Below are 12,059 nucleotides of genomic sequence, written 5' to 3'. Positions count from 1 at the left end.
GATTATAAGGCTCCTTGGTGGGTACAGACATTCACTCATTAACTGACTTAAACTGAGCTAACCCTTGCATGTAAATAGCTGTTTCATATAGCCAGATACCTAAAGAGACATCTTAGAGAAGGAAAGAAGTTAGGAAAAGGCAGTTCATGAAACTGACTTTGTTTTTTAATCATCTCCCTTTCAAATCCACTTAGAGTTGTGGCTTGATGGTTACTTGAGACAGAGGGAGTTTGGCCTGTTGCAGCCAAGGAGCCAAGATATAGCAGGGTGAGGAGATGTGAGCTTAGCATGTATGGTGAATGCAGAACATTTATCCATAGAAACACATTTGCCTGGTGGCTGAATTCTGTGCGGTTTCACATACGCTGCAGGTGCAGCAGCCTGTTGAAGCAGCCTTAGGATCTTGTGTATCATATATAACTTTTATTCCCATAGGAATTTGCATTCTTAGTTAAAATGGGAGGAGGAGAAAGAAGAGAAAATAAAATTTTTGGAACATGATTTCTAACATGAGCGTTTCTTATAGTTCAAAGGATGAAAGTTATCTGAAGAAACAGACAAACCTGTTTAAATAGCCCAGTGACTCCTCGTTTGAAATTTTATCTCCTTGCCTTTGTTCTTCTGATTATAGCAATATTGATATTAAAAGAGTCTTTAGAATCTCTTTCAGGACTTCATTTTTTAACACTTGGTAGCGACTACTTATCCTTTTAGTTTTATATGACTGGGTTTAGGCTGGCTTCATTGTTGCTTTTGTGGTATAGGAAGAAAGTATACATGTGAGAATACTGTATGTGTAAAGTATCTTACTGTATGAAAACAGCCATGGAATTCCAAACCCTGATAACAACTGCAGATCCAGTTTAGTCACTACAACTGTTGCTGAATCTGAAGAAACGGAAGCATAATAATGCTTGCCTTGAGTGATCTGGCATCAGTGACCGCCACACCAGTACTGACATTGTATGGAGCTTACCATAGCCAAGTACTATTGTAAGCACTTTACATCTATAACAACTTTGTAAGGTAAATAATATTATTAGCCCCATTTTACAGATGAGAGAACTAAGTCATACAGAGGTTAAACAGTTTTTCCCAAGGTCACATAACTGGCAAGTAGAAGAGCCAGGATTCAACCCCAGGCAGTCTGCTTGAGAGCCTGTGCTCTTAATCACTATGCCACATGTATTTGTTCATTTATGTTGCTTATAACAGAATGCCTGAAACTGGGTGATTTATAAAGAAAAACTAAATTTCTTGCTTACATTTTCTGAGGCTGTGAAGTCCAAAGTCCATCTGGTGGTGGCAGCAGTGACCCAGGAGTCTCACATTGCAAGAAGGTGGAAGCAGAGAGAGCAGAACAGACTCTCCTCTTCTTTTAAAGCCTCAGAACCACACCCCTGACCACCATTTTTAATCCATTCACTACTGCACAGTCCTACAGTCTAATCACCTCTTCAACACTCCACCTTTCAATTACCATAATAGGATTTCCTACCCTCTTAACAGTCACAGTGGGGGCTAAGTTTCTAATACGTAAAACATGGGGGATACAATTCAAACTTCAGGGGGTGTGGGGGAGACATAATTCAATCCACTACACCACACTACCTTCTGGGATGATTTTCATTGTGCCTAAAAAGCAAAGAGTTTCCAAGTGTCAAAAAAAAAAAAAAAAAAAAAAAGACCAAACCACTGTTAAGAACGAGAGTGTTATTTCCTGTGTAAATAAAACTGTATTTTGGTTACCTTTCATCCTTTCAAATTTTTGAAAGCAAAATTTTAATCTAAGTTGTGTGAGTTCTTGAAAGTGATTTTTAATGTATGTTTTATACCACACTCCTTTTTTCTTTACTCTCTTCTTTTTTCTGTCCACCAATACTTAAATTTGGCTGTTAAAATACCCCTAATCTGGTTTATAAATGTTTAAATAACAAGAGAAAGGGATGTGATTATAACATGATTCATAAGTAATGGTCCTGATTTTTTTTCAAGTTGTGAGCAAATGACCATGCTACATGAGCAATTACGAAAAGCCTTTGAAGGAATCTAAGTATAGGCATTCTTGTCATTTTTTAATCCTTTGAGTATATTATAAAAGTTTAGTGTTTTTATGATGATATCCATCATTATGATTTTAAAATATTTTCTAAGTAACTGACATGCATTTTGTCTAAACCTGAAATAGCAATATAGGCCCCTTTGAAGAATGGCAAGTGGTAGACCCTGGCCAAAGACAGAAAATCATCTCAGACCTCTCAGAAATAATAGCACAACTTTCAAAAGTGGTGATGGATTGAGCTCATGTCTACTTTCATGCCCTCCAAAAATCCTAGTAAATAGCAGTAAGTGGGTTTTTAAAGGTGTAAACCCACAAGGATGAGGAAAGACAATGGCAGTGAAACTTGGGAAGTTGGAAAACAGGTAGATCAGTAAATAGTGTAACAGAACCCGAAGACTGCTGTAGGAAAGCCAAGAATCAACGTATACAATAGAACTTCCAAAAAGCTGGCAGCATCAGCACCTATGGAAATAAGGTTGGAAGTGTTGCTAAACTTGGGAAGACTGGTTGAAATACGTTTAAGAAGAACTCAGGTCCCCCAAGTCCTGTCCTACATCCCACTGCTGGGTGATTTTCTTTCCCTACCCTGGCAGAGATACTAGAGGTTTGCTCTGGGAAATAGAGGCTCTCTGGACTGAGGAACAGCAGGTATGCTGAGGCAGAGGGCCCACAGTGAAGTGACATCAGCATGCTGAGTGCCCAGATTCCCAGCCCTCTTATCTCCCTAGCTACCAGAAAGCTAGCAATCAGGCCTTCACTCTCTAGGAGCAAATTAGAGGATCTTTCTTTGGGGAAGTGGGCGAGTTCAAGAGGAAGGACCAATTTAAATGGGCCAGCCAGGTAATCCTCAGTGAGGCTCACAGTCAGCAGACTCCACTCCCATGCCAAGAGCTTTCAGTCAGCTGTTTGGTCCCACGTCTGTAAATGGGAGCAAACAACGAAGCACTACCAGATAACTGGTAACCTAACCAGCCTGCACTCTGGTATACAAACACAAGAAGGTGACTTGGAGGAAGAGAGACTATATAGGGAATGGACCACTTCCAAAAATCCTAATAGTACCTGGGAGTTCCTTAACCCTTTTCTCTCTTTTTGTGAGTGTCTAAAATTTTCCATTGTAATTTGAAAAACTTCCCATAAAGGTAAGATATCACAACAATAAAATGATAATAGCACCCTGTAAAAAAGGTTTTTCTGTTTTGTTTTGTTTTGGCGGCTGGCAGGTTCAGGGATCCAGAGTTATAAGGCTGTGCTCTAACAACTGACCTAACCGGCCAGCCCATACTATAAAAAAGGAACACTCAATAAAAGAACTCTTAGAAATTAAAAATACGGTAAAATAAATAAGAACTCAGTAGAAGGTTTAGAAGTTAAATAAGAAGTCGCCTAGAAAGGAGCATAAGAAGAGATGGAAGAAAATGATTTCTGACCCTGAATGCTTTATCTAGCCAACCAAGTTTAAGTACAAAGACATTGGCAGACATGCAAGAGGAAGGTAGGAGGTGTGAAAAACATTGTATCCATTTTAGGAGTGCAGGGAATCACCAGGATAATAGCGAAGGGACTTCACAGAATAAAAACTCCAGGCAACAAGTCCAGGGTCTGGGTGGAATTTCTTCAGAAAGGTGGAGTTGAAGGAATACCTGATGCAAGGGAATGCCTTGGGAGAAGACCTGGGCCACAGGTCAGTCTGGCCCACTGCTTGTTTTTTAAGTAAAATTTCCTTTGAACACAGCTATGCACATTTATTTATACAATGGTACTTCAAAAAGTTCATGGAAAATAGAATTAAAAGATAATATGAATCTTTTCACAAACTTTCTGAGGTACCCTCTTACATTGTCTCTGGCTGCTTTCACAGCACAAAACAGAATTGAGCAGTTACAACAGAGGCCATATAGCTTGCAAAGCCTAGAGTGTTTTCTGTCCTACCCTTTAAGGAAAAGTTTACAGACCTGATTTAGAGAATTGATTCTAGACAATTGGCTGAGAGCCTGGGGTTGGATTAGTAATAAGTACATAGAAAGTTAAGCAAATGAAAAACAATATAATCACTCAATCCTGGGAAAATAAAAATTGGGCAAGAATGGAAAAGTAGCCATGATTTGCTACATGGCTTTGCTATGAATATATTTTTACATGATTATACTAATATAAATGCTTAATATTGAGCTAATTGAAATTACTGTACAAGTGCATTGGGAAGATGGAAAGGATGTGCATGTGTGGTGAGAATAGTAATAGGAAAGAGCTTAATCCTCACCTAAAACTGAAGGAGAGACGTGGTGGTAAATACCGAAGTAATCAGCTAAAAGAGGTGAAAATCGATTCCTCAGGGGAGGGAGAAATGAAGGGGAGGGGGACAAACGCTATTTTTCCTACAAAGAAACGTGCAGACTTTTTAAACTATACACCTTTATACCTTTGAAGAAAAAAAAATAAAGACCCCCCCCACCCCCCCCACAGAAATTGGAAAACAAAAGAGATTCTCTTTCAAGGTTGGCAAATACATAGTACTCATGCTGCCCCTTTCTCCTGTCACTTCCCTGGATGTCACTCATTGTCACAATCTTATTTCCTGTTGTCAGGACGTTGTCTTGGAATCTTTAGAGTAGTGTTGCACCAGCCACTCTGCTCAGTAAAAGTTGTCTCTTTATGAAATCAGTATCTCATATAATTAGTGAAAAGCCACCAATTTGGGCAAATTCTGTCTGGTTCTCAGACATTCCCACCAAAAGGACATTGCTAAGATGAATTATTTAGTCTAGCATTTAACTGAATGACTAAATGTGTCCTGATTTAGCTTCGTTTTTAAAACGTCATCTGTTTTAAATACTGTTTCTACTTATACCCACAGACATGGGAAGACATAGTTATTCTCAGTTATTCATAGATATAGGATAACTTAAAAATATGTTTTTAGCATCTAGCACTGGACCTAACACATATTAGGTTAGTAAATGTTTGAGTGAATGCATAGATGAGCTCTGCTGTGTAATCTACAACAATTTTTAAAAACCAAGATGCCTTGAGAAGCTGAAGAAACAACCCTTGCAAAAGCAAAAGGTGATTCCATAATTTTATTCAGCTTTTCATCACCAAGGTTAAGCTGTGGTTCTGAATGATTTTGACTTCTGAATTAAAGTAGTTTTTGCCCTTTTTTCCTAACTCTTAATAGGATCTTTCCAGTTAAAGATGTACCTCTGGAGACTGATGACCTTACCAATTGGCTCTATCAGCGGTTTATTGAAAAAGAGGACCTCTTATCTCATTTTTATGAAACAGGTACATAGTATCTTCTATTATATACGTTTCTGAAGTTATCGATAATTTTAAAGGTATACTTTAAAAGAAATAACCATTTTTCGATTCTAAGATATCTGAAAGGAATCAAAGTATTTCTATATATTTAAGAATTTAAGTTTGGAATTTTTGTAAAGATGAAATGTTAAATTTAAATTTACTTAGGCTGTTACTTCGTCTGCCTGTGTGCAAGGATCATATGATGAGTATAATGTCACACAAATGGATCTAAATCATAGGAACAGAATCGGAGGATGACTACAATCGTACATATGCAGTCGTGTGGGGTGTTTTTTGAAGTAGCAAATAACATTCTTGTTTTGCATTGCATGTGATTGTTTAATATCATATTGCAGTTATCTGTGCTCAGTTTTAACTGCATTTTTACATTCCTATTCTTTTCTTTACATGTAGGGGATAAAGTTCACTTTTTAAGTTCTCATGGATGCAATCTTAGACTTTTCTCCTTGGGAAAAAACAAGAGTCTATTTACGCTAAGGTGTCTTCTATTCTTAATATTCTCTATGTTCCATGAAAACTGCAAGGCAGTGAGAAAGGGGAGGAAGGGTGAGGGAGGAAGAAAGGAAGTTAGGAAAGAAATTGACGCTGGTAGAATGCCAAGCACTGCCAAAGTGCTGTCACAAATTGCTATGTTGTAGGCCTGTTTTCAGCACCTACAATAGGGGGAAAAGATGAACAGAAAGTTGTCCTGGATCTGAGGATGGCCATGGGGTTTTAGATTAACAGAAGGTTGAGAAGGCATGAGATGATAAGAGGCCAGCAAGGTGTCTCAACCTCAGTCTCTTGCCTTATGGTATTTGCCCTAAATTGTAGCAACAATAATGGAAACCTCTTTTTAAGACAGCTATCTCCATATTAGACCTTGAAACTTGAATGTGCACTCTATAATAATCACTTGTGAGAAGTAAATCCCCTCATGAGTCAGCTTACCCTGGGGGATTATCAGCAAGGACAAAGACTATTTGAAATGCTGAAAAGTGTTATGGAGATGACCTTAGGTAATGTTGCTCTGCAATGGTCTAGCTTTCCTTTCCAGAAAAAAATTTAAAGATGTGTTTCCTTTGTATTTCTTCTTTTTATTAAGATATATTTTATGAAACATATTGCCTTTTGATAATAATGTCAGTATTAGGCAATCAGTTTTTTGTAGCAAAAAAACACTTAATTTGTAAGTAAGGGAATTAGTATGAATTACGCTATTTCAGAAATTATTAATGTCAGTTTCCTACATCCTGTGTCCTGGCTGCTGTGGAAACCTCTAGGGATCCAGTGGGAAACTAGGCAGCTAGAGTGCCTGCACTCACGCAGACTGTATTCCAGTGGGAGACAGATGTAAACAAGTCTGCGGAAAGAAAGAAAGAGATCAAGACCGTCTGGACTGGGGAAAGTGCCAGGAAGGAAATAAACTTGGAGGTGAGAGAGAGCAACTAGGATCAGGGAGCGGCTGTTTTTTCTGATATGGGAAGGATGCAGATGAGCCAGCCGTTTACTGAGGTGGAGGAGAAGCATCCCAGGCAGAGGCTCAGAGGCAGGAAAAGGCTAGGCGGTGTGGAAACTGTGCTTCAAATGAGACCGCTCTCTAAGATCAACAGAAGGCTCGGGAAATGCTTTAAAATAAAACAAAACAAAGCACCACAACTCTAGTTAAAATAACATTCACCTTTTATCCCAGGAGACCTACCACTACAGTAAAACAAATTAATATTTCCCTCTTGTCTTTTAGGAGCTTTTCCACCTCTAAAGGGCCAGAAGGAAGCTGTTTCCCGGGAAATGACCCTCAGCAACATGTGGATATTTCTCATACAGTCTTTTGCGTTTTTGTCAGGCTATATGTGGTACAACATCATTCGGTATTTTTACCATTGCCTGTTTTAGGAATTGACTTTGGACTTGTCAAAGTCACCACCATAGGAGTTCAGACTTTCATAAGTGTGAAATATTTTACATGTGCAAATCAGAATATATAAAAAAAGAAGCAAAGGAACTTCAATGGATGGATTAATATTTATCCCCCTTTGGGATATTTTAAAATTCTACTACAATGAGGATCAGTAATATACCTGCTAATATATTTTAAGAACTTTTCATGTTTTAAAAAGATACACTCTACCCCATATATAAGCAAACATCACATTTGGAGAAGGGGAAATTATAAAATCATCCTAGAAGACTATCCGAGAGAAATTCTGTTGCCACCAGATATACAGTAATTGATCATTTAGTTCCAGCTCAGAGAGCTGTACTCGTCCTCTTAGCTAGTAGTGTATGTTAGGGCAGTTCTCTAGAGCACCGCCACTCCCACCACCTCATGCTGCGTTCCTAGTAACCTGGAGGGGAGCTGCTTGGCACCTTCTGAGCTGTTTCCCTGTCATTTGCAGTAACAAACTCCAGTCCTCAACAATTAACTGAGGTACAGTGTTGGCATTCTCTGTGGGGGAAAAGCAGTGTTCGCCAAACCCGTTCTGGTACGAGAATGTGTCCTTTACAAAGGCTAGCTCAGCCCAGCACCTTGTTTACATGCTGCAGTGCTTTCCCTTGTATGAGTGCGGGGTCACCTAATTTCTCTTTTTGTGTAGAAGGCATATCATAGACTGATAATTGTATTTTATAAAATGCACTTTTATCAGATGCAAATATAGCAAAGTAATATAGCCTGAAAACCAGTGTAAGCAGAATCAGTGAGTCGGATTCTTGAGAGGCTGTCTTGTCTCTGCGTGTTTTTTGTCTGCTGATGTTCTCCAGTGCCACCCTGCATCAGGCACCACCCTGACAGGATGCTTCTATTTGTAGCTTAGAGGCTTTTTTTTTTTTCTTTTACATTTTGACATTAGCACTAAATGCATTTGGGGATGGTTGAAAGAAATTAATGTAAAGCATTTAAATGATCAATTTAAGGGGAAATAGGCTAGTTTATTAGAAAAATAAGGGCTGGTGGCTTATAGTGACAAGTTCTCACATGGTATTCCCAGAACCTGTGCAGATGGTAGCCTGTAGTAATATCAAGGTGCCGCCCCTCTCAGGATGAATGTAACCAGGAGAGAGACCAGCACAGAAGGCTTCCCAGTCTCTTCCAATTGCTTTTGAAGAGTATAAAGTCAAGTTTCTGTTTTTAGAAAACCTTTTTTATTTGTCACTATGTTCATGTGATTTACCTCACAGGGGAATTGAACTCTTCTTGAAAATTGCTGGTAGTGCATCAGTGTTGAGATAGAGTATGTTTTTTGGTTTAGGATTGTAAGACTGTTAAGATCCTAGCAAGTCAGTGGTAGTTTTCTGTGATATGAGCATTGTAGGTTCCCCTGTTGTCACTAATCACACAAATAACAATTCTGAGAAGTAGGCTATAAAACAAACATAAATGCTTATGTTTTCTGTTTTTTTATTTAAAAACCAAAAAACTGAAAGGATGTGAATTTTCCCGCAATTATGTGGGAAAGGTAAAGCAACACCAAATACAAGCCCACAGCAGCTTCATCTTCAGGATAACTCAGTGCGTATGTGAAAGAGAACTGAAATACCTCATTGAATATTACACTACTGGTAAAATGCAGAAGACAGTATTAATGCATTTCATTTGGTAATCATTGTTATAAAATGCAATTTTCTTGAAACCTGAGCATTTCACTATGTGTTCTACAGTGACAAGTGAACAAGTGAAAAAACCAATCTCAATTTAGAGATATGGATGTTAGGAAACCAGGTAGCAGCTTAACGATACTTATATTTGAGGCCTACTAAATCACAAGATGAAATTGTTCATTTGAGAGGTTAGTCAGACATCTGAGGGAGAATTTGCTCACTGTCAAGCATAACATGCACAGTCCTAGCTAATAGACCTTTTCCTCATTGCTTAAGTGAGCTACCAGGTAGGGTGACCAGTTCTCCTATCCAAAAAAAATGCACACATGTATCCATAAATGTGACTTAGGGCCACTTTTGCCATTACTCCAAAGGAACATGATATTGTTAAGTATACTCTGCACATATTAAGCAAACCATCCCGTAAGATGCTTTACTTTTCAAGCACAGTGTCATTTCCACAGCCTCTAAGGTGACAAATAGCAATAGATATGAGAGTTAATTTTTGAAAATAGATTTGTGAGTTGTAAATAGATGTGTATTTGGTCTGCCCTATCCCTCTTTGATTCTTTATCAACATGCTGTCTCTCTTCTGTTTGAAAATAAGTTTGTTTGAGAGCATTCATAATGCTTTCCTTATCAGTAACTGTGAGTTCTGCTTGCACTAGGGAATGTAAAAAAGAGAATCAGTGTTCTTAAATGGCAATCTGGGGAGAAAGCAATGTGCCACTGTACAGAACTGAATAAAAATTCCTAATTTGTACTTTCTTTGTGAAGTGAGATGAAAGGAGGTTTAAAGAGTATACATTTTGTTAAGGGAAAAGAAAATAAAACTGTGCCAGTTTTATACAAGTAGCTTGTAGAATCTCAGCACTCCTTGGCTTGGCTGGACTGCTTAAATTCCCACAGCAGCCTGGGTTGAGAACTCATTCTGGAATCCTGGTGGGAGCATCTGCTTGGCCACAGGAAGGTCCAGTGACTACTAGAGTGACCAAGGCAGTTCATTCTTAACTAAAGAAACAATTACTGGTATTGAAATATGCATATATTGTTGGGGAACCTATAAGCAATGGAAGGTAAAGAAAAACTACAGAATGGAAAATGATGTTTTGGGTGAGCAAACAAATTAGTTGAGAATATAAATAGTAGATTTTTTAAAAAGGTAGCCGTGAGTTCAGATCTGTCATATTATTAAATAGTTTTTGATATTACAACCAATCCTTAATTTTCCACAGTAGAGGAACTAGGAATTGCTAGATAATTAACTACTGTATAGTTAATCCAGTCAATAAGTCATAGGTAGGCCAAAAAAATAATTTTATTTAGAAATTTGAATTTTTATTCTCATCAAACTTTTTTTTCTTCTAGCAATGCTTACTAATTAAAAAATGATTTGAGTTGTTTGTTAATTTCTTTTGCCTATGTATTTATGACTGTGTTAATGAATAGTGAAATTGATATGGACAGACAACTATCAGGAAGAGGAAATACAAAAGCCTGAATAATCAAGAGTTGGTGGTATTGAAATTGTTCTCAAGCCTTTTTATGAAAATGAAATCTTAAATCACCAAATGTAAACCTCAGAACACTGCTCTAGGGTTGCTGTCATTTGGACTGGTGTTAAGAGCGCCTTTTCGTTCTTTGCTTGTATTGCTCACTTCTTGTGGATTTGTCTTGGTAATGTTTTTTGACAATCACTCCCTAAAGACTCTTCTGAACTAATTGGACCTGGTTATAGTCGTAGAAAATAGTCTTTAATCGTTGGTAGTCTTCTTGGATTCTTTTTATATTTAAAAAGAATGTTTTATTTGCACTGCTGAATAGGAGGAGTTAATTATTTTTTTTGTTCTTTTTTTTGAAGTCATTACACAGGACTTCACTCCAGAGTTATCATTATGAGCATGTCTGGCTGTGGTCCACAAAGAATGGATAAAAATGGTTTGCTGTATTTTTTGCCCTGCAGTGCTGTGAGCCTTACATCTGTTAACATGAAAGGCAAAGTCAAGAGCAGCACTGAGCAGCAGGTTTACTTGTTCATTTTATGCGTTGTAGAGACTAATATGTTTGGGACCAAAACCACCTGGAAATCTCTAGCTCCCAAAAGGACTGGGTGTTTTCTGGAGTAGTCATTGGTTGGTGCTTTATTGTAATCATTTTGCACCAATCCCCAACAATTAGGAACTAGACCCTGGGAATCAGCTGAGGGTGCTGAACAGTTGGGGGAGGGTGACTGTAGCCATATGGAAGATAAAATATGGATTTTTCTGCAAAATTTCCACCTGAGGATTTTAACATTTAATATTTTTTTAAAACAGTTTAAATAGCAAAAATTTTTAAGCGTATTCTAGTTGCAGAGTATGCACACATATCTTGAATGGCTTTATTTTTATTGTGTAAAACTGTTGAACACAAATGACTGTGATGCGCAAATTCTTTCCATGTGAAGAGTCTATGCATTTTACAGTAGCTTATTTTGATTGGGTAATGAAACAGTTATACATTCAACTGCCATTATTTTTATTAAGTGCTTTCATTTTCTTTACAGTTATTACAAAGTTGTATTTATTTTATACAGACGGATTTTCATTTTCCTGCTGCTGTAATGTTTATTACTTCAGCTTGTTGACCTTTCTTTCTATGTGTGTTTGCATGTTGTAATGTGTGATAAGAATGAATGTAAAGGCTGTGGCAACTGTAATTAATTTCTGTAAAGGGCTGGTCACGTGTGGATCTGGTCTATGAACACATTTGGGATGATTTTAGTAATCAGATCACCTTTTCAGAGATGTAGATGTGAATGCCAAAAGAAGCATTTTCTCAACAAAAATTAATAGCTGGTTCTATTTTTTTTTTAACTTAGAAAAAAATAAAGTTGATTTTTTTCAAGTAAAGTGCCCTTAATTCTTAGTAGTGGTGGCAGGGGGTAGGGGGTGTTTGTGTTTTACAGGAGCTATGTGGGCATTAACATCTGTAGGCATGAACTTAGAGCACACGTGGCAGTTGGATGCTGAGGACAAACTGAAAAACCAAATGAAAAACATCAGACCTCCTCCTTTGGTTTTAAACTATTTCCCCCTCCTCTCCTCCCCATCCA

The 12,059-nt window shown here is 37.8% G+C and overlaps 1 protein-coding gene across 3 annotated transcripts in view; it reads left to right on the top strand.

Moving 5' to 3' along the window:
* Window positions 1-11,856, top strand: part of LPGAT1 (lysophosphatidylglycerol acyltransferase 1) — a 72,453-nt gene extending 60,597 nt beyond the window's left edge. For all 3 annotated transcript variants that reach the window (XM_063114285.1, XM_063114284.1, XM_063114283.1), the window contains 2 exons: window positions 5,241-5,347; window positions 7,110-11,856. In XM_063114285.1, the coding sequence (XP_062970355.1) occupies window positions 5,241-5,347; window positions 7,110-7,261 (259 nt within the window). In that variant the 3' untranslated portion in view covers window positions 7,262-11,856. The remainder of the gene's footprint in view (window positions 1-5,240; window positions 5,348-7,109) is intronic.
* The last annotated feature ends 203 nt before the right edge of the window (window positions 11,857-12,059 follow it).

This window comes from Cynocephalus volans, chromosome 11 (genome assembly GCF_027409185.1).
Source record: "Cynocephalus volans isolate mCynVol1 chromosome 11, mCynVol1.pri, whole genome shotgun sequence".
Taxonomy (NCBI): Eukaryota; Metazoa; Chordata; class Mammalia; order Dermoptera; family Cynocephalidae; genus Cynocephalus; species Cynocephalus volans.
The sequence above is the reverse complement of the archived record's forward strand: the minus strand, read 5'-3'. Positions and strand labels throughout refer to the sequence as shown.